The following is a 21,877-nucleotide window of genomic DNA, read 5'->3' on the forward strand; positions in this document are numbered from 1 at the left end:
TGAGGCCAGAAACAGGGCTAAGGATATGTAACAAAGTCCTGAGTGCCATGCCGAGAATGGGTTCATTTATTCTGTGGGTGACAGGCTTCACCACAGGTTTCTGGGCAACAGCATGCCATAATCTGTCTTAGCAACAATGATTACTGTATATTAATTTGTCCATTTCATTAGCTCTGCCACCAGGCTGGGAGCACATCTTTTTTTTTTTTTTTTTTTAAGATTTATTTATTTATTTATACAAGCACTAGGTACAGTCAGAAGCGCAGGAGGGTGAGAGAATTCACCAGAGCCAGAGCGGGGAGCAGAACAGGCAGAAGCACTGAAGTGCACTGCTGAGGGGAGCAGCGGGCGGCAGGAGAGGTCTGCCCGCCATGTGGGACCCTCACCCGGTGGCTGGGGATCGAACCGGCGCCGCAGAGGCTGTGGGCAGCTTCACAGCCCAGCGCTCAACCGCTGCGCCATCAGGGAGGCCCTGGAAGCACATCTTAAGGCAGGACACAGTCTCATATCCCTAGCATAATGGCTGAGCATAAAAGGAGCCTATCAAATAGCAAGCGGTGGAGATTGTTCACATTCCAAAGGCCGACCCTCTCCCATCACCAGCTCCTCCAGGCTGGAAGGTGAATGTGGAAGTAGATGCGTGGAGACAACATGGTGGCTGTGTCCATGAGACAGCAAGATTAGTCTGACTCACTTGGCGGAAAGTTATAGAATACAAGAGGAGAGGTAGATAGAGGCTCCCCATGGAGAATGAAAACCAGAAAGAAAAATATATTCAAAGAAAATGAATCTTATATGGTGGGAAATAACATGGAGTCAGAAGTCCCCTCTAAGCTACCAGCTCTGGTCCTTCTGCAAGATCCACTTCAATTGGGGAAACTTGAAGCAGGGAGCACACATACCCACATTCTGGCTCCAGGAAGTGTCTACCCAACCATGAGGTAATCCCACTGAGTTCCAGCTACTCATCACTCTCTGAAGGTGGCCAGCTGGGCTTGAGCCAAGGGACGCATGGGCGGGGAGACGCATGGGCGGGGAGACGCATGGGCGACTACACACTCTAAGAACATAGGCTGAAGTGCAGCATCCTCACCCTACCTGCATCCAGGGGAAACCCAAACTGTCTCCAGGTTGTCATGCGAAATGTCCAAACTGAGCCCAGGAGCCAGACATGCCCCCAGCAGCAACCCCACCTAGCAACAAATCTCAGCATTCTGCTGGGCAATGAGAATTATACCAGCAGGGTTTGTTTTCCTAGTCTATCCAGACCCAAAACACAGTAATAAGAGCTGTGTTTTCTTCCCTTCTATTCTGGGAAGGGAACGAACAATACTAGCTGCTATTACAGAGCACCTATTCTGTATTCAGAACCTAATGCTATTTCTCTCTAAGCCTTAAAACAACTCTGCCCTTAGGGTTGTTTTTTTTGTTTTGTTTTGTTTTTTGGTAGGTATTACTATCTGCATTGAAGCTGAAAACACATAGACACACACAACCAAGATTCATTTATACCCTGCTGCATGGTAGAGTGAGGATCAAGCTCTGATGTGCCTGACTCCAAGGCAGCACTTCCTCCACCTTGTCGAGCAGCCCCACATGTCAAGTATCAGCATGAACCTGGTGCAGCCACGAGACCTGCGGGACTCCCTGACTTCTCTTCCTCTACCTCCTTCCTCTGCCAGACCCATTAGATCAAGACAAAGGAGCCATTTGGAAGCCAATCTCCTGGAGTCAACCAAGATACAAAAAGACAAGTTAATTGCCCATCATATTATCAGGAAGGAGACACAGGCACAACCAGGTAGACTGTTTCCTGCTTGGCGTCATACCACCCTGAGCTCCAAAGGCTTTCACGAGCCACACCCTTACTCTGACTTTTACCCCCAAACACCTGAATGAAACTCTGCAAGATGTCTTCTGTTAGAGAAATTCAAAATATTGCAACAGTTGACATAAAGAGGGGGAAACTGCAATGAGGAGACTCATTGAGGATACCCCACAGGGCTGAGTAAGAGCTGGGGAAAGATGCATGTGAGGGAACTGAGTCCAGGTCCTGGCACAGTCACTGTGAGACCATGGGCATGCCATGCCCTCCCTGGGCTGAGTCAGAATTTGGGAGTCAGCCTAGACTCTGCCCTTCCTATTATCTCTCACATCTAAGTAGGTACCAAATCAGTCCTAAGATCAACCTCTGTAACAGGTCTGAAATCCATCTCTTCTTCAAATTAGTTTGCCTCTTGCCATATCTCACCTGGATTACTTATGAGTCTCGTAGCTGGACCCCCACCTCTAAGCTATTGCCATTTTACCTATCCTACCAACCTGAGGGATTCATCTGAATACACCTCTGCTCGCAATACCTCCCTGCTCACCTGACATCCCACCCTTGAGCCCTCTCAATCCCCACCTCTCAGAGTAAAGTTCAACCTTCTTGGTTTAGTTCCCACAGCCTTGTGTCCACTCCCTGCTCTCCTCCTGGCTTCTCCAGTCATTCAGCATATTTGCCTTTTGTCTGTTTTTCTCTGAATGTACTGTACATTGCTGGTTTCTCTTCCTTAGAAGAAGCTCCCCCTCTAATAAACCCTGTCAGTCTAGTCCTTCAAAATTCAACACAAATATCACCTCTTCCAGGAAGCCCCCTTGGATACCCCAGCATGACTGAGATGTCTTCTTTATGCTCCCCAGTGCCCCTGTACTTTCCTCCATCATAGCACTTAGAACTGTTCATCTTTCTATTCTATCTCCTGCACTAAGTTCCTTGGAGAAGAGGAACTAAGCCCAGACAAGGGTCTCAGTTGATTGTGTATCTGTAGAAAGCCCATTACAATGCTTGAACACAGCATGAATTTCTGGATAGAAAAAAGAATGGATCTCCACCCAGTAAACAGGATTCAGTATCTTTATGCTTTGGGTGTCTGCAAAAGCTCATCAGTCTATGTGACTGAGCTCAGTTACTACAGGAACCGTTCCTTCAACTGTGCCCACACTCTTGCTTTATGAAGTCCTATGTAGTCACAGTGAACTTCCTCAACCCTGGAAACCAGTTACCCCAAATAATGATGGCCCCTGGAAGCAGTTTTACACAGTATGGGGCAGGGTGGGGGAGGACAGTCAGCAGTCCCTGGGCCCAAGATTTAGAACCTCTAATCAGAGAATGTTGGGGGCTGGGTTGTGCTGGGTCCGGAGAGCTGGCCAACCGCAGCAGCCCTCCTCTGCACTTCTAGTTCTGCTTGCACCAGAGCTAGCTCTTTGGTCGCTGACAAGTTCAGTCTTGTGAAATGTGCTAGGTTTCAAGTTTCCTATCACTGGTTTGCGCATTTAACATTTACATGCTATCTGCTCCCTGAAAGAGATAAGAAGCCTGTGGTCTGATTAAGAAGCTTCTTGCAGTTATCCCCTAGGTGAGGAAAGCCTGACTTGTGAAATGAAACTGAAGAGGTGAGAAAGGGCACTGTCTCTTTCCCAGGAGCTCAGACTTTTCAACTGTCCAACAGTGGGGAGGGGAAGGCCAAGCGGGAGCTGAGCCCCTCCTGGCAATGACATTGGTGGAGACTGGACCCATCCTTCCTAAATGGTCTCTTTTCCCTCATCCCCCTCACTGACCTTGAGATCAAAGTGAGCAATTTTCTTGGCGTGAAGGTAGTTCACCCCATCCAGGATCTGCTTGATGAAGCTGGTAGCCTCCTCCTCACTCAGCGACTCCTTCTGGGCCAGGAAGTCAAAGAGCTCTCCTCCAGACACTCTGCAAGACAGCAGGCCCATCAGCCCTGCGTGTCAGGAGGCCAGGACAATGGGTGGGCTCCTGACACAGACCCCCAGGCACAGACCCCCTCACCCATCACTGAGGCTTTGTTTAGCCAACAACAGGGATTGACTTTTGTGAGCTGTGTTCCTACCTTTGGATCACAAAGGCAAGAATTATCCTTACTGTGTCAACAGAAGGGCCTCTGCTCACATTCTAGGCCCAGGTCCCCAGTTATCCCGATTGTTACCCATTCCCCTCTCCATATAACTGAGGTGACAGATGACAGGAACAAGTACTATGGGATGCAAAAAAGAATAACCACTGGACCAGAAACTGGAGACTTAACTCCTAGTCACAGACCTTGGACAACTCACTTTCCTTCTCCAGGCAGGCCGTTCCCTCACCTGCAAAATGAACAGATTGGCCTAGATGGCTTCTGAAGCCCCTTTCTTTGATTTTATAAAAGATGGCCACTTCCAAGGCTCAAGAGAATTTAGGCATGGTCTCTAATTTAAACATAAAGACCCATTAGTTACATCCATCTCTAAAAGCCTAAAATATGACTTTTGGCCTCTCACTCCATATGCTCTTGCACTCAGTGTTCGACATGACAGGAATAGAAAGCGACAGAATTTTATCTCAATTAGGGATTTAGGGTTGATAGATAGTATAGGAGATTTTTATTTGCTAAATGTGGCAACCTTACAGGGTTTGCTCATTCTCCACCAGATGCTGGGGTGTCCAGCCAACACATGCATCTCTGGAGTTAAGACAGAGTCCAAGGGCATCCCCAAAACTCTCAGGAGAGAGCTGGCCAAAGGTCTAAGAACTCAGGATCACCTGGAGAACTTGTTCATAATGCAGATTCCCAGGTCACACTATAGGCCCTGTGCCAGAAACAAAGCTACGTGTTTTATGTACACCATCTCATTTAATCATCGCAATACCTATAAGCTAAGGGCAATTATTTTCCAATTTCAGAGGCTCACAGCTGCTTCCTCAGGAGACAGGATCTTGTTCTAGCCACATCTTTTGTCAGTCTGGGCTGGTGGGGTGGGCCTCATGTTACTTACTCTCTCCTCCAGGCAGGGACTCACCATCTCTGGGCCCTGTGCTGTCCTGGACATGTTTGCAACTCAACTACTCCCACCTCATTTCCTGCCCCTATCACCAGGTGTAATAAATACACGATGGCCACATTAAAAAAAAAATTGTCATCAGTTACAGATGCAAAAGTATGTACATGTAAGATGACATGATGTCTCACCTTTGCTTTAAAATATTCCAGTTGGGAGTGAGAGTAGGAGTTTTATATAGACAAGGTTGGCAAAACGTTGATAATGTAAGCTGGGGGATCAGCAAATGAGAGTTCCTTATATTGTCTCTCTTATTGTATATGTTTAAAATCCTCGAAGAAGGAAACAATAAACTTTGAGAGGAAGAGTTGCCACATTCTCCCTTAGTCACCCTCCCACACAATAACTATCAGCGCCTGAAAGTTCTTCATTAACAGATGAGGAGACTGAGGGGAGACAGTCATGCAGGAGTCTCCCGGGAAGGGAGTGTGTCCAAGCTCCAGTCCACGGTCCAACACTGCCTCCAAGTGCTAATGTAAGACTGAGGAAGAGTTGTCTTAACTCTCATCGATGTCTCCAGACACTGGGAGTAAAGAGAATGTCTACATGCTTGGTCTGTTCCAAGGAGCAAAGTTGCTGGTGGATGGAGTGGGCCGCTCCGCACAGTGACTGGCACATGACAACACCCATCCCCGGGGCCTCCATCATGGTGTTTGTTTATTTTGTGTGGCTAGAATGGTGGGAGAAGGTGCTGGGGAAGCAGAGAGACTTGAGCAGGGCCTGGAGGAAACAAGAGGACGAAGACAGGTGAGGCAGGAAGGGAGAGAGCACAAGGGAAGGCACAGAGATGGGGATGAGCACGGGGCAGGTATGTGGCCTCAAGTCCCTGTGCACAGGCCAGCCTTGGGGGTGCAGTGGAGCCCAGCTGGAATGCTGGGTCTGCCACCACCTCCACCTTGGTCTTTTCTCATCTGACAAATGGGATTAAAATGATCTCCCTTAAGCAGATGAGTGGGTGTCAGAAGTTTGTGTTGCTTCTGGCATATGAGCCTCTCAAGGGCATAAATTAGGGGCTTGTCTTTGTGTCTAGCATCCAATGCATAACAGATGCTGAGTAAATATTTAGAAAAGTGGGGGGGGGGGCGGGGAGAAGGGGGAAGGTGAAGGAAGAAGAGAGAGTGAGATACGATGGCCCACGTAAGTACAGTCTGGTAGAGCTGCAGCACCCCTCTACTCAGAGTGACCTAAGTATGGCTGGAAGGAGCTGCCTTCAAGTAGGGGCATTAGGCTAGTGCACTATTTTCCCTTGTGTCTCATGGGTGAGGTCACCATCTGCCTCAGCCCACCTGGGGCAGCTACTGCAACCTAGGGCATCCTCACTGGTGCTACAGGGGTAACCCTGAGTTTGCTCTGCAGGCCTGGACCAAAGCACCAGGTCAGTGACCCAACATAGAGTAAACCTTCACCTTGGGGTGGAGCATGTGACAGTTCCAGGACTCAGCTTTTCTTCTTGTAAAACAGAAATGAGGGAAAAACCCAGTCACTGCTTCCTTTAGTGTTAGACGAGGGTTGGATAGGAGTGGGAGGAATCTTGAGGTAAAGTTAGACAGGTGCTATGAGAGCTTTGATAAAGTCCTTGAAATAAATATCACACACCATGTCATTGTCAGGTGGCAGTGGTGGAAGAGAGCTTCCTTTAGTTTACTTAGATTGCCACCTCTGCAACGTACCGCCCAAGCAGTCTCCCATTTGAGCCTCATATGCACCCCAAGGGGAAGGTAGAACATCCATAATCATTTGTGAGGTAAGGGAGTAGAGGCCCAAGAGAAGAGTCTTGCCCAAGGTCACACAGCTGATAAGCGGAGAGTCTGGCTGTAGACCTGGACTTCAACCACCCAGTTCACTGTGTGTTCCTCTCACTCTGCTCTCTCCACATTACAAACCCTGAGTTGCTGGTACAAAATGGACAGCTCAAAACCACCCCAAGTGCTGGGTAGTCCTCTGACATCCCTGTTCAGCTGCATCTGTGTGGCTGTGATACTGGACTGTCATTTTCTGTCTCCACAACTAGATTATCTTTGCTGCATTAGCACAAGTGCACAAAAGACATTCAGTAAAAAGTTGGTGAATAAAAGAACAAAGCAAAGAAACAACGCATTAAAAATATCAACATGGCATAGAATATTCTATATCATATGGACATAAAACCTTCATAGTTTTAAAAGACAGGTCCAGAGTTCTTTGCATATTTTCAAATCCCCAGTGCTCCCTCTGAAGCACTCGGCACATTGCCTGACTCTTGTTTTTAATACTCCCAGCCCCTGCCAGGTCATGTGAGGCTATAACCTCAAGTACATACTACCATTCCTATGTTAAGTAGAATGTTGCATAAATGTAAAATAATATGATAATGTGGATATGTCCAGTCACTCAAAGCCACTGATGTAGAGGCCCAGGCTGGGTGAGGACTTGGGGGACAGTACCAGCCATTCTGTTTGAAGGGTGATCTGGTCAGGAAATGCAGTAAGACATGGTCTCCTTTGGATGAATATGGGAACAGCCAAGGCGGCCCTTTAGGAGCTCCCCTGGAGACTTGGAGAGGTGGGAGAAAGATGAGCCTATGGGAGAACTGGCCAAGCCCTGGACACCTAGGCCAGGGAAGCTCACATCAATGCTCAAGCATCTCTTTTCAAGGCCATCAAGGAGCCTGGATTTTATTTTTCTCCCTAAGAGTTTCTCCCAAGGGCTTCATAGCCCCAGGACTTCTGGCCTGGAGTCATTCCCAGCTCCTCCCAAGCTTCTCTTGACTCACATCCCAAACTTTTTTAGCTTAAATATGAAAAGCAAAACCTATTAGCCTGACCTCCTCTGCCTCCTCCCAGTGTCCCCAGGCTCAGTTCTCTTGCTTTCAATAACCCCTGTGCCTCCTTCCTCCCTGCAGGTGGCTCTGCCTGCTAGACACTCTTCTTAGAACTTTTTCCAGGACATGTGCTGAAAAGAGCTGCATAGGCAACGATTTGGGAAAGGTGGGGCTTCCGGGCCCAGGAGTTTATGAGATATTTAAAATATCCTTTATGCCATACAGAAGTCAGCTTATATGGACAACTAAATTCTTCTCAATCCTGCCTTCAGGAGGCCTGACCAGAAATGGCTATTGCTGAAGAGGTAGATAGAGTAATAACAGCTGAAAGGAACTTAAATCAGGGCTGGTCATGTCCCCCTAGTACTGGTCACTTTAGCAGAAAGCAGGAAGAAGGCCTGCACCAGACCATAGCTGCTGAGAGGGGCAGTGGATCATGAGAGACCTATCCACAAAGCCTGCAAATGACTCACGCTGATCCTCTGGGCAAACCCTCTACCCTATTAGGGCACACAAAAGACTAAGACACCAAATGTTCCTGATTAGCCCTTCAAGGGTCACCAACTCCAACACTAAAGTCCAACACTAAAGTCTCTCTTCTCAGACCCTGGTCACAATGCTCAGGCACAGGCTTAGCAATTCCTAGCACTCCCTGGACAAGCACTCTGACAGCAATGAAACAGCATGCAAGTAAAGGAGGAGAGAGAGGAACTAGGAACAGACAGAATTCAACAAATAAAGAGGCTCACACAAGTCACGGAAGCACCAGAGTGACAAATAATGCCATGTATGGTGACAACTCACAAGAAGAGGACTTACAACTTTTGCTGACATGAGCTCTGCTGGGACATGGAGGTGCATCTCAAAAGCACCTCAGATCCCAACTTCCTGGGATTCTACAAACAGAGGGAAGCAGGCAATTTACCCAGTAATTAGAGAAATGCCGTTAAAATGGTAAGAAATATAATTTGATAACTATAAAGAGCAATAAATAATGATCCCTGTTTTAAAACAAAGGACCCAGGAATAGCAAGGCGGCAGGCAAGTGGGAATGCTCCTGTGTCACAAGTATTACTGGTCAAGCAACTCCCTTCTATAAAGTGAGGCCACTGAGAGTCCTAAAAATGTCAGCTTCATCTCTCCATACCTGTGGATTTTTCTGAAAAAAACTAATTCAGAGGGGGCCTCCCTGGTGGCGCAGGGATTAAAGACACAGCGCTATCAAGTTACCATCAGCCACTGCAACTCGAGTTTGAGTTCGATATCCTGCCAGCCAGGGAGCTCACCCACATGGCACAGTAGACCTCTCCTGTCTCACCTGCTGCTCCCCTCAGCAGTGTATTTCAGTAGATCCGCCTGTTCTGCTCCCCACTGTGTCTTGGGTGAATCCTCTCACCTGCCTGCACCTCTGGCCTACACCCCAGTTCTTGTATATATAAATAAATAAATCTTTTAAAAAATTAATTCAAAAGAAAAAGGGTAAATTATGGGAAGAGGGTTGTTTTATGACAGTAAAATTTATAATGGTTAAAAGCTGGAAAAATAAAACCCAAAAGTCCAACAAGAGGGAAATAAAGAGTATGTAATTCAATGAAACATAATATAGTCAGTTAAAATAAAAAGAAAACTATTTATGGAATTATGTTAAGCAGGAAGAAGCAGCGCAGAAAATTGTACAAGTCTAGTGATAGAATACACATAGATAAAGACTGAGAGGAACCACAGAAAAACATAAATAACTGTTCGGGTGGTAGGATTATGAATATAATTTCTCATCAGATGCTGTAAAGTTTTTCTTTTTCTTTTTTTAGAATATTTCTCTTTTTTTTTAAGATTTATTTTTTATTTATACAATAGCTGGGGTACAGGCCAGAGGTGTGGAAGGGTGAGAGGATTCACCAGAGACAGAGCGGGGAGCAGAACAGGCAGACAGACCGAAAGCACTGCTGAGGGGAGCAGCGGGCGCAACAGGAGAGGTCTGCCACGCCATGTGGGAATCTATGCGGGAATCTCCCTGGCTGGCCAGGAACGGAACCTGCGCTGTGGAGGTTGCAGACAGCTTCACAGTGCTGCACTCAACCCACTGCGCCACCGGGGAGGCCCAAGTTTTTCTGATAATAGACTTGTAGAAGTGGCCTGGACTTCCCAGAAACATATGCATCTCATTCTCTATTGGAAACCAGTGTGCCAACTGCTGGCCCTTGACTTTGGGCCATGTCACCCCTCAGGCTGTCCACATGTCTGGTCACACCTGTGGGAATCCACCAGGCTTGTCTAGTCCCAAAGGCTGAGGGGTCCACAGGAGAAACACGAGGAAATTGGGAGTTAGAGAAGGGAGAGGTGCAATGGGTGATTCTGTGCATTTAAATACAGAGATCGAAAATTTAAGAATCAAATGCTAGAGTATGCAAATACCCATCTGCTACAAAAATATACATCCTGGCAACACCAGAATACAACTCTTAATTAGAATGATCTCAAATGTTAGGTGGTGCACCCAACCTATAGGCAGGTTAAGGATGGCTACCTGGTTTACAGATAAGATCTGAAACTCAGAGGGGTGAGGTGACTTGCCCACAGTCACAAAGTCAGGGATTGTTGAAACAAATGCAACCACTCCCTGGCTAAACAGCAGACTTATACATGCCTAAGAGCCTCAGAATATTCCTAACAAGGGTTGCTGCTTGAATGGACAGCTACCGTGACCTGCACCACTGCCCAACTCAAACACTGTTGTCTTCCAGAACCCAGCTCCCCATTCCATGGAGATACCTCCAGTAGAGACACCTCAGACTCATAGCTGTCTATACAGGCAGCATGGACTCAAGTCCTGGATCTGCCACTTCCAGCCATTGGCTATAGGACCTTGTAGGTGACCTGGTATCTCAGTATTTTTATTTGTAAAATGGGGCTAATAGTCTCTGTGTAATTGAAGTGTAATGAGACACTGTGAACACAAAGTTATGCTCCATGGCAGTAGGACACATCTCTCATCACAGTGGGGACTGAACAAGATGACAACCACAAAACACCTAATAAATGCTTGGTTTAAAGTAGGGTTCACTAGTAAGTTATCATTATAATAATAAAGGCACCAAACACAGCACAAATGTGGCAGATTTTTCCAGGAAAGGGCTAGAAAAGGGCTTGGCAGAGCTTGAGGATGTTTGTTCTTCCGTTCCTCATAAAACAGACCCCTCCCTGACAGGCTTCTCTGCTCCCCGTCTCCTCTCCAGCCCCCTCTCATCCTCCCACATGCCCTCAGTCAGGAAATGACCCCAGAGTCAGTCATTTCTTCCCTTTGATCCCTAGGGTCCAATGAAAGCCAGACCTAGACCCTTGTCCTGTTTTGCAGCTCAGCAAGCTGGCCCCTGCTTTGGCCCAGGTTCAGGAGGATGGAGGGAAAGGAGGAAAAGAGTGCCTGCCCCTCACCCCCCTCCCTCCATGTCTCCTGCCCCCACTTCATCTCCTTGGGATCGAGCTTAAGCTTGGCCTCTGCTGTCCTCTGGGGTCTATGCTGGAAGTTCTCACTGCCCTGACTGCCCCGGCTGCTCCCCACACATTGTAGGACCCCACTCACAACTCCAGGATGAGCACCACGTCGGTGCGGCTCTCATAGACGTCGTGCAGCGTGATGATGTTGGGGTGTAGCACCTGCCGCAGGATGCTCACCTCCCGCTCTATCTCCTCCCGGCACACGCCCCGCCGGCTGGCCTGGTTCTGCCGCTTCTTGATGAACTTGGCCGCATACTCCAGTCCCGTGCTCTTCTCCCGACACTTCTTCACGATGGCAAACTGGCCGCTGTGGGGACACAGACTCACACAATTAGGGTGTCGCCGTGGCCATGAGTGAAGTGATGGGCTGTTAGCTCCAGGCCACACTCATTCAGAGTCATGCTGCCAGCCTAGGACAAATCATGCCACCAGCTAGCAGCCCCAGTAACTGAGATGGGGCGGAAAAGGGGCTTCCCTTCTGTTCATACAATTCCTTTACCTTTTACTGTGAAGGAATGTGAATGCTGTTATTCCCAATATACATGTGTAAACACGCGGGACCTGAAAGTTTGATTTGATCAAGGTGACAACAGACTCCTCCTCCCAAAGCCTCAGTTTTAAGTCTGGTATGCATCAGATGAAATCAGTTTACAGAGGCTGAGGCCATATAAAGAAAAGATGAATTAAGAAAAACCAAAAAAGATCGGCATGGTCAAAATACTAATGGCAGCAATATTCCCTTTGGTGTGCCTTGCTGGAGCAAGCACAGATGCGTCTGCTTGGAATTGTGAGGGGACAAACAGCCCTATCATCTCATGCGTGCACCTTTCTCCCCAGCACTCCCCCAACAAATATAATCTCAATGACCTGAACTGAGCCAAGCAGCAAGAGCAAATAATGTAAAGACAGGGGCTCAAGGGCCTCCCCGGTGGCGCAGTGGTTGAGCGCTGGGTTGCGAAGCTGCCCGTGACCTCTGCGGCGCCGGTTCGATCCCCGGCTGCTCCCCGGCCACCACAGGAGGGTCCCACATGGCGCGCAGACCTCTCCTGCCGCCCGCTGCTCCCCTCAGCAGTGTGCTTCGGTCCTTCTGCCTGCTCTGCTCCCCGCTCTGGCTCTGGTGAATTCTCTCGCCCTCTCGCGCTTCTGACTGTACCCAGTGCATGTATAAAACAAACAAACAAACAAGTAAAATAAAATAAAATAAAAGCATGCCTCTATTAAAAAAAAAAAAATGTTCTAAAAAAAAAAAAAAAAAAAGACAGGGGCTCAACCAGCTGGGGGGAGGTTCTTGAGGGGAGAAGATACTGATAAGCATAGTGGGAGTTCATCACAGTAGGGGACTGATTGGAACATGGAGTTGTAAAATGTAAGGAAACTGAGCCACAGGAGAGGTCAAGTGACTCCCCTAAGGTCACCAGAGTTAATGGCACAGCCAGGCCCAGCCCGCTGTGCACAAAGCCTATAAGATAGTTAGTGGAGTCGGGCCTCCCCGGTGGCACAGCGGTTGAACACTGGGCTGCGAAGCTGTCCGCAGCCTCTGCAGCGCCGGTTGGATCCCCGGCCACCAGCGAGGGTCCCACATGGCGCGCAGACCTCTCCTGCTACGCCCGCTGCTCTCCTCAGCAATGTGTTTCGTCAGTCTTCCTGTTCTGGTCCTGGCTCTGGTGAATTCTCTCACCCTCCCGCGCTTCTGACTGTACCCAGTGCTTGTATAAATAAATAAATAAATCTTAAAAAAAAAAAAAAAGATGGTTATTGGAGATAAGGCTATACTTAGTGCCCTTTAGGGAGGGGCCTGGAAGCTCTTCACTCCCAGGATCAACAGAGCTACCGTGGAATGATGTCCCTGCTGGCACGGCAGGCAGCCCTGAGCCAGCGTCCCTCAGCGTTCCCAGGGCCTCCCGCCACACAGGGAAGGACAGCAAACTTCCACTTCACAGTCTCAGTTCAGGCTGCACTAAGTCCCTGGAAACCACCAATGGACATTTTTCCTGGGGGTTCTCCCACCCCCCTTCTATAATTTTCCACCATTGCTCCATTTTCTCTTGCCACCCACAATACCCACTGCTTGAGATAGAACACAGAAAGTTTTAAGAGTTAGCTTAATAGGGAGCCACCAATCTCCACACTTAGGATGTACTCTCTCAGTGGGTCTGTGGTAAGAGTTACACATAGTGAAATACACATGGATATTTGCCTCAACCTCAGAAAATGGCATTTTATCTGAACCATCCAGTCCTTGTGACACAGACTTCAAAGAAACTTAAGTGACAAAAAAAAAACAAATACAAACCAAAAAATCCCAAGTTAACTCAAAAGCTAGAAATAGATACCCAACACTTAATAACATTTACTGGCAGTGACCTTAGAGATGTCACCAAATACCCAGGCACCTATCTCTCTACCCCCTTATGTTCCATCACTTAATGTTGCCTGAGCACCTGTTCCATGCCAGGCCCTGGGGCAGAGACCAAGACAACAGGTTCAGAGGAAGCTCTGCCATAAGAGGGGGCCTGGGGCCAGGCTGAGCTAGACAAGGAAGGTTTTGTGGGACAAAATTTATATTACATTGTCCACTGACTCTACAATTTCAGCTATTTCTGCCTCCAAATATTGGCTCTGGGCTGTCCACTCAGTAGAGGCTGACGCAGGTGGAGTGAAGCCAGATTTCCCAAAGCCAGGGCGAACACATTCAGCAAGTTCCCAACATAGATGGTCACTTGAAGTCACTCTCGGCCTCGGGGTACATCGGGTCCCTTAGTGGATGCCAGCAAACACTTGACTAAGCTTCCATTCCTAGGCAACTGTGAGTCTCTTGGTCATCATGACCAGGCTCCTCTTCTCTCTCTGACACCTCTAAGCACTTGGCATTAGCAGCCCTGAGGTCAGACAAGGTTTGCTCTTTCTAACTGATTTTGGGGGAAACCAAAGCTTAAAGATTTTAAGCAATTTATTTAAGCTTGCAGAGCACAGAACCACCTCTGTGCAGGGTTTTTATAAAGCAGAACTAAATCTTTCAGGTTCACCTTGACAAACTTCCTCTTTTATGAGGGAAATGGAGACACTATAGCACATTTTTCTATAGCACATGCTTGAAAAATTCCTCAAATTCTCAAAAAAGCAAATGAGTGTTTGCTTCTCCTGGTTGAGTTTTCTCCTTTGTAAGAGCAAGTGTGGCAATGAGAGATGACTGGGGGTTAGGCCTAACATGCGGGCATGGTTCTTCTGCCAAAAGAAGGTATTTTGAGAGTGGGTGACTAATACTGAGGCAAATACCAGGCAATACCTCCCTCGTCTTCATTCTCATCATGGCGTTAGGGGGAAAGGATGTCCTGCGCTAATCCCATACAGGCTTTGTGGACTCCACCCTCACTCCAGACCAAAGCCATCAGGACATTGGGAAAGACAAATCCCGTCACTACCAAAGGGAAGGTGGCTGGGACCTGAGGGTGGAGTTAAGCAGCCAGGGTTGTTATAAAAAACAGACACGTGGGCCTTGGGGGCGCGCGCTCTGTCGCTCGCCTTCTGGCTTCACGGCTCCTGGCTTGCGGCCAGCTCTCAGAGTGCCATTTTGGGATTCCTGATTGGCGGATCGGGTAGGACGCATTTAAAACTTTGTCTCCCACTTTTCTCCCTGAGCTGTACATTTCCTCATTTCCCCTTCCCTTGTAAATAAACCTTTTATTAACCTTTCGCATGTGCCTGCAGTAGAGCATTGATAAGTCCTTTTAAGCGCATGGGTGAGGACCCACAGTCAGGCACCCTGTTTTGTATCGGGGCTGCCCTATAACAATGGGGGAGGAGTCCTCAGCTCAACCACCTGGGAGCTGGGGGTAGGGTAGAGAGCCTCAGGAGGGCTACTTGCTGGCTTACCCCTCTCCTGGGGTGGGTACTGGGAAGAGTCGAGAACATGCCCCACTAGAGTAGCCCCCAGGTCACAGGAGGCTTTGGGCAACCAGAGCAAGCCTCAAGATCAGACAGCCCTGACCTGACCTCAGGAAATTACGCTGTCACCCAGGACAAGTGGTTACCACCTCTGAACATCAGTTTCCTCATCTGTAAAATGGCGCTCATGATTTCTACGAGGGAATTGTGAAGACTGGAAGTATCTGTGATGGTGGCCCACAATCACTAATGGTAGCTGTTATTTATGTTATTAGTTTGTTGCTCATGTAAAGGTTAAGCAAGAAGCACTGACACAGATGTCACTAATTTAAATCATCTGTGATGTGTGGCCAGAGAACCAGGGCAATTTTAAAAGATGCCCCACCCCCCACCCCTGATGATTACAGATCAAATACAGCCAGATATGGGATATTTCTTTTCGAAGTAATTAAACAATTTTTTTTCATCCTCAGAGCAGTGGTTCTCAACTCTGCTTGTACATCTGAGTCATCTGGGGAATTTCACACTTAATCTTAGCCAAAAGTCCAAGAAGCAATATCTGGGGAATTTTAAAGTGTGGAGTCAATCCCCTGAAGAGGGTCAGATAGGCTTTCTCAGTGTGCCTCTAGTCACTTTGGTATGAGAACCAGAAGTCAATCAAGGCCCTGTGAGCCTCAAGAGGCCTATTACCATTACTTAAAGAATGCAGATTATTTTGGGTTGAGAGGAGTAAAGGCTAGAAGTTTTTGTCCTTGCCTAAGTCCTTCACCCCTCCCTAAGAAGAGATACCTAGAAGAGTAGTTTGGAGGCTCTCATCCAGTTATAGGTTTATCCTCTCTAAAAATCTTATCTTTACTCTGAGAATAAGGATGAGGTAACTTCTGGTCTATCATGTGAAGCATCTTCCTGTGCATGCTGTCTCAGGTCCCAAGACTCCAGATAAATATTCATGGTCTGCTCTATGATTCTTTAGAATTTACAACCATGCAAAATTCTCCAGATGTATGTAGTTAAGTTGATTTTTCCTTTGCTAAACTGTCTAATACTGTTTTGATTATTCACCCAGTCTGAGAAGAGCCAAAGGGGCAAAAAATTATTTCTTTTGCTCCCAAACAAGAGCTTCTGCTGGCTGGTTTCCATCTCCAGAGATTCTGCTCTCCTGGGTCTGTGCTGCGCCTGGGAATAGAGATTTAGACGTTCCCCAGTGATTCTGATTCAGTCAAAAGCTGAGAAACACCAAATTACAAGTCCTATGATGATCTCCATTTTACAGACGGAGAAACCACCACTGTTACTCCTATTATTCCTTGTCCATTCCAGTGCTACCCTCTCCCTTAGTTCTTTGATCTAATGTGATGATTCCAGGGAGGGAGAGAAGGAGAAAGAGAAGTGGAGGGAATATTGTCTCTCTGACCAGGATAGTTTATGCTTGAGGGACAGCCAGTCTAACTGCTCCAACATTCATGTGCAAATCAAGACAAAAATTACCCTGGGCTTTCAAGGATAATGGGAGTGGATGTTTGCAGACAGGCACCCCCCAGTGAGTGTACTCACAGAAGGTGCACAAAAGCTTGACCTGAGGTGCTGTCAGGGCACCGGCAGACCCGCGGGCAGGTGAAAGCAGTAAAGGTGATGGGCCCCTCTTCGTTCTTCAGGAAGGCTTCAAAACTAGAGTTCTGTTCCCAAGGTACAGAAATTGCTCAGCTAGGCGATGGGGTAAAGGGATGGCTAGAAAGGGCTCCTCTAGGTTAGGACGGAACCACCCAGGGTGTCATCTAGGGAGGAAGCAGAGGAGTCACCCTACTCTCTAAAGGAGGTCATTGTCAACACTAATTCAAAAATTATGGGAGTGCTAAAACATTAATACCCCCACCCCCCTTCTGAGCAACAGTCAATACCTAACCCAAGGTCTAGTGCAGCAAAGATCTGGTAGTCAGGAGGGATGATTCCTGGTCCTGACCTGCCACCAAAGCTTTGTGAACTTGGACACAGAATCACCTTCCTTGTTCACGTTTTTCCACCTGCCACCTGAGGGCTCACCCTGGAAAGCTTACTGTCAGAAAGCTCCAAAGAACCTGTGAACACTCTGAACAGAAATAAAGACTTTCCTTTTACTCCCAAATTTCTATCTCTAGCTGGTGTCAGGAGGGTTCTAGTCAGAGCCCTACAGCTCATTGGCTATGACCCTGTGCAGCCTGTTCAACTCCCAGAAACTCAGTTTCCTCAATTGTCAAATGTACTGTAACAGGATGGTCCCAGGAAAAGGGGAAGTTCCAGGTTCCCTGGCCCACCCAAGGAAGAATGGTGCTGAGCAGGATAGAAGAGAAGATGGGGAGGAGACCTGGAGAAGGAAGGAAAAAGAAGGAAAATTGTTAGGGGGAAATGATGTCCTGAGCTAATCCCATACAGGCTTTGTGGACCCCACCCCCACTCCAGACTAAAGCCATCAAGACATTGGGAAAGACAAATCCCATCACCACCAAAGGGAGGGTGGCTGGGACCTGAGGGTGGAGTTGGGCAGCCAGGTTGGATATAAAAACCAAACACGTGGGCCTTGGGGGGGCTCGCTGTCACTCGCCTCCTGGCTACACAGCTCCTGGCTCACAGCCAGCTCTCAGAGCGCCATTTTGGGATTCCTGATCGGCGGATGGGGTAGGACTCATTTCAAACTTTGTCTCCCACTTTTCTCCCAGAGCTGTACATTTCCTCATTTCCCCTTCCCTTGTAAATAAACCTTTTATTAACCTTTCGTGTGTGCCTGCAGTAGAGCATTGATAAGTCCTTTTAAGCGCACGGGTGAGGACCCACAGTCAGGCACCCCGTTTTGTATCGGGGTTGCTCTACAACAAAATGATGAGAGCTGGAGGAGGCACATGGACCAGAGACATGTAAAGAAGCTGCACTTGCTTCTTGGTCTTGGACTTGTACAACAGTACCAGGGACTTGGGGGACATGGAAGAAGACGCTTAAACAAATGAGGTGAGAGACCCGTGGGTAGTTTAACAATGGCAGTGTTTATCTTGATTTTGATTTTGCTCTTTTCCTTCCAGATTGTCTGGCTATTTCTGACCCTTTATAATGAGTCCCCTCCAGAAGGTGATTTAGACTTGTGGCAAACTTTTGAGCCTCAGCGGTCCTGCTTTGGGCCAACCCTGTTTGGCTGGGCATTTACTCACAAGGGAATGGGTAACTTTGGGTGTTTGATTTAAAATTTTATTATTTTTCTTCTCTTTATTGCACATTAATTGTATTAAAGTTCCTTTCCACTAAATGTCTTATGCACTAAAGTATGTTTTGTCTTGATGCAGCAGATGGCAGAACCTATTTACAGTTTTGGGGTACTGGGGTGCCCCTTACCCTGCCCGGTAACAGTATGAGACAGGACTTTTTCCACCCAGTACTATAGAGAGGCACAAGGCGTGGAAGGGTGGAACTCTGTGCCCGAGGCTGACTTGCAAAAGTCACGTAGAGGGTTTAGGGAGGGAGAGTAAATCTGCAAGATACAGAAACTACCTTCCTCCTTCTGCCAGCACTCTTCTCCTGCAATTATGTCAGGAACACACCCCTCTTTAAGCTCCTCACTCACTCAGCACTCCAGGAAAAGGAGCAGTCTGCATAGACATGAATGTCAAAGAGAGATGAGTCTCAGTCTAGAACTCAGTGGGACCCAGGGGTTACCCCATGAAGGTCTCCTGCTGTCTGCCAGGGAATCAGGGGGAAAAAAAGAAGTAAATCTAGAACAATGACTTAGTGCCAAGAAATGTAAACCAAAACCACAATGAAATATCACCTCACATTGGTGACAATGGGTATTATCAAAAAGTCAAGAAATAAGTATTGGCAAGGATGTGGAGAAAGAGGAACCTTCCAACAGAGTTGGTGGGAATGTAAACTGCTGTAGCCACTATGGAAAACAGCCTAAGTGCCTAACAAGATGTGATGTATCCACTCAATGGAATACTACTGAGCCATAAAAAGGTGAAATATTGCCATTTGCATTAATATGAATGGATCTTGAAGTCATGGTAAGTGAAATAAGCAAAAAGGAGAAAGACAAATACCATGTGATTTTATTCACTTGTGGAATATGAAGGGAAAATAGGCAAATGAGCAAACAAAACTAAAACAAAACCAAACTCTAGATTCAGACAACAGAGCAGTGGCTACCAGAAGGGAAGAATGGAGGTGGGTTTGTAACAGGGTGGTCCCCAGGAAAGGGGTGGTAACATACAGCAGGCCAATTGGTTGCTGGTGGATGATGGCTGGACATTTGGTGATAGGTGTGGTGTCATATATAGAGTTGCTGAGGTGAGAAATTATACATCTGAAACCTACATAGAGTTGTAAACTAATGATACCTTAAGAAAAAAAAATACTGAAGATTAGGGAAGTTAAGAGTTTTGGTAGGTGAGCCAGGTAGCAGGCTCTGGTATCAGGACATAAGTCCATGCCAATTAAGGCCATGTCAATTGACTCCAGCTTCAGTGAGACTCTCAAGGTAAGTAACCAGCAGGTATGTGCCAAGAAGTGAGGAGAGGGGCTCACCAAAGAATGGAGGACTTTTCATCACTGGCATTACTGAATTGCTGGTGCATGGTGATAACAGAAAGCAGGCAGATTTGCATTCAATTTTTTTCATAGGTTTTATTTTTCCAAAGACAAGGTACTCCTTGTGGCCCGCTTGGAGGCAGACCACTCCCACTGTCCATCTTCTTTACCTTTCGTGGTAAACTATGGCCAACCAGTCTTGTTCTGGCAACCACCAAGGGCCGACTGCCAAAAGTGTCCTAGGAGTTCTGTGAATAGAGTGGGCCTAACTCCTTCCCTTTCTCAGACAACTTTAAAGTATCCATAAATTGAGTGGCTTGCCCCCAGGTGTCCAGTTTATCAAGGTGGAGATGAGGCAGAGCTCTGCAGAATGCAGGGACCTAATACCATGTGAAGGGAGCAGTATCAATAGGAAGTATTCCAAGCAGAGGGATGTTAAGACCAGGTTCCTCCTTCTGCTTCCCCCAAGGGTCACTGCAGTTCCTCTTCACACACTGGAGAACAATGAGTTTGATTCCTCTGGAATTACCCGGCAAGTTTTCAGGGCCGCAGGGCAGGGATAATGCTTAGAAGCTTCCAATCAGGGCCACCCCAGGTGCAACCCAGCATGTGGGGAAGTAAGATCTTTGGCTAACCCAAGTCTCAAAGGCAGGAGGAGGAGTAGCACAAATCTACAGTGGAAACCAGGTCAGCCTGATGTCAGAGGACGCACACCCCAATCCCAAGGCAATAGCTTATCTGGGGATGGTATCACTGAGGAGTTTCTGCCCCATGCCCTGCCTGGCCAAGTCTGACTGTGGTGCCTCTGTGCTGACCTTGCCCCTTATGCCTCTTCCCTTCCCAATCCATCCAACCTCTAGCCAGGCTACTCCTAATTCCCATGAATAAAACTGGCCCCCACACCCCACCCCAACTTACCATCCAAACTGTTTTAGATTACTTATACTCAAGTCCGGGATTTAGAGTCAAGAGACCCAGGTTCTATTTCTAGCTCTACTGCCTTCAGTAAATCACATAGCTCCGAGTCTATTCCTTTGTGTGTAAAACAGACATAATGTTAGGGGGAAATGATGTCCTGAGTTAATCCCATACAGGCTTTGTGGACCCCACCCCAACTCCAGACTAAAGCCATCAAGACATTGGGAAAGACAAATCCCATCACCACCAAGGGAGGGTGGCTGGGACCTGAGGGTGGAGTTGGGTAGCCAGGTTGGATATAAAAACCAAACACGTGGGCCTTGGGCTCTCTCTGGCTCGCGATCGCTCGCCTCCTGGCTTCACGGCTCCTGGCTGGCGGCCAGCTCTCAGAGCGCCATTTTGGGATTCCTGATCGGCGGATCGGGTAGGACTCATTTCAAACTTTGTCTCCCACTTTTCTCCCAGAGCTGTACATTTCCTCATTTCCCCTTCCCTTGTAAATAAACCTTTTATTAACCTTTCACGTGTGCCTGCAGTAGAGCATTGATAAGTCCTTTCAAGCGCGCGGGTGAGGACCCACAGTCAGGCACCCCGTTTTGTATCGGGGTTGCTCTACAACAATAAGAATACCCCAAGCTCACCAGACTGTTATGACAAAGAAATGAAACAAGTATGTGAAAGCACTATGTAAACTCTATCTGTAAATGTGCATTATACTTTCTATCCACTGGATCTTCACATCATTTTCGCATCCCAGCATATTCTTGAACCTGATCTTAGTCATATGAACCCCATTCTCAAATCCCAGCTGAAAAAATAATATCAAGGGGGACCATAGCATCTGCAAAGCAGGGTTGCCAGGTATTGCTAGAATCCAGAAAGGTTAGAGAAAACTTCAGGACACAGTTACCAGAGTCAGGATAAACAAGGGACCAGATATCCAGGAAGCCAAAATAGGATGAAGAAATATAGTTACCAGAAATCGTAGCAGGAAGCAGCGCCTGCAAAGGAATGAGGGTATGGAGCAACAAGTTAGCACTAGCCAGGAGGGCAGCACATAGAGGAGTAGACAGGCAAGTAAGCATGAGAAGCACAAGGAAGCTGCAACACCAGTAGGCTGGGGCACAGAAACATCAGCACAAGATCTGCTAACATGAGATAAGCCAGGGCTATTCAAAAGGCCTTTTCTCCCAGCTAGTGACCCAAACCGTCCTCTCTGACGATGTTACCAATGCATTTCTAGTCTCCTGACAACAGTTTTTAAATTTATTTGAAGTATGCAAACCTCTCTCCAATAAATCTTACACATGAACCCAATACGCAAAAAGTGTGCTTCATTTTGGGGGAAAG

General features: G+C 47.4%; 1 protein-coding gene across 3 annotated transcripts in view; it reads right to left on the reverse strand.

Annotated features, from left to right (window-relative positions):
• The window catches only part of DAPK2 (death associated protein kinase 2), a 106,691-nt gene that overhangs the window by 30,773 nt on the left and 54,041 nt on the right, over positions 1 to 21,877 (reverse strand). For all 3 annotated transcript variants that reach the window (XM_037502671.2, XM_054688027.1, XM_037502669.2), the window contains exons 3-4: positions 11,262 to 11,483; positions 3,604 to 3,742 (exon numbers count right to left, since the gene is read on the reverse strand). In XM_037502671.2, the coding sequence (XP_037358568.1) occupies positions 3,604 to 3,742; positions 11,262 to 11,483 (361 nt within the window). The remainder of the gene's footprint in view (positions 1 to 3,603; positions 3,743 to 11,261; positions 11,484 to 21,877) is intronic.

This window comes from Talpa occidentalis, unplaced genomic scaffold, assembly GCF_014898055.3.
Source record: "Talpa occidentalis isolate TD23 unplaced genomic scaffold, MPIMG_talOcc4v2.1 talOcc4.11, whole genome shotgun sequence".
Taxonomy (NCBI): Eukaryota; Metazoa; Chordata; class Mammalia; order Eulipotyphla; family Talpidae; genus Talpa; species Talpa occidentalis.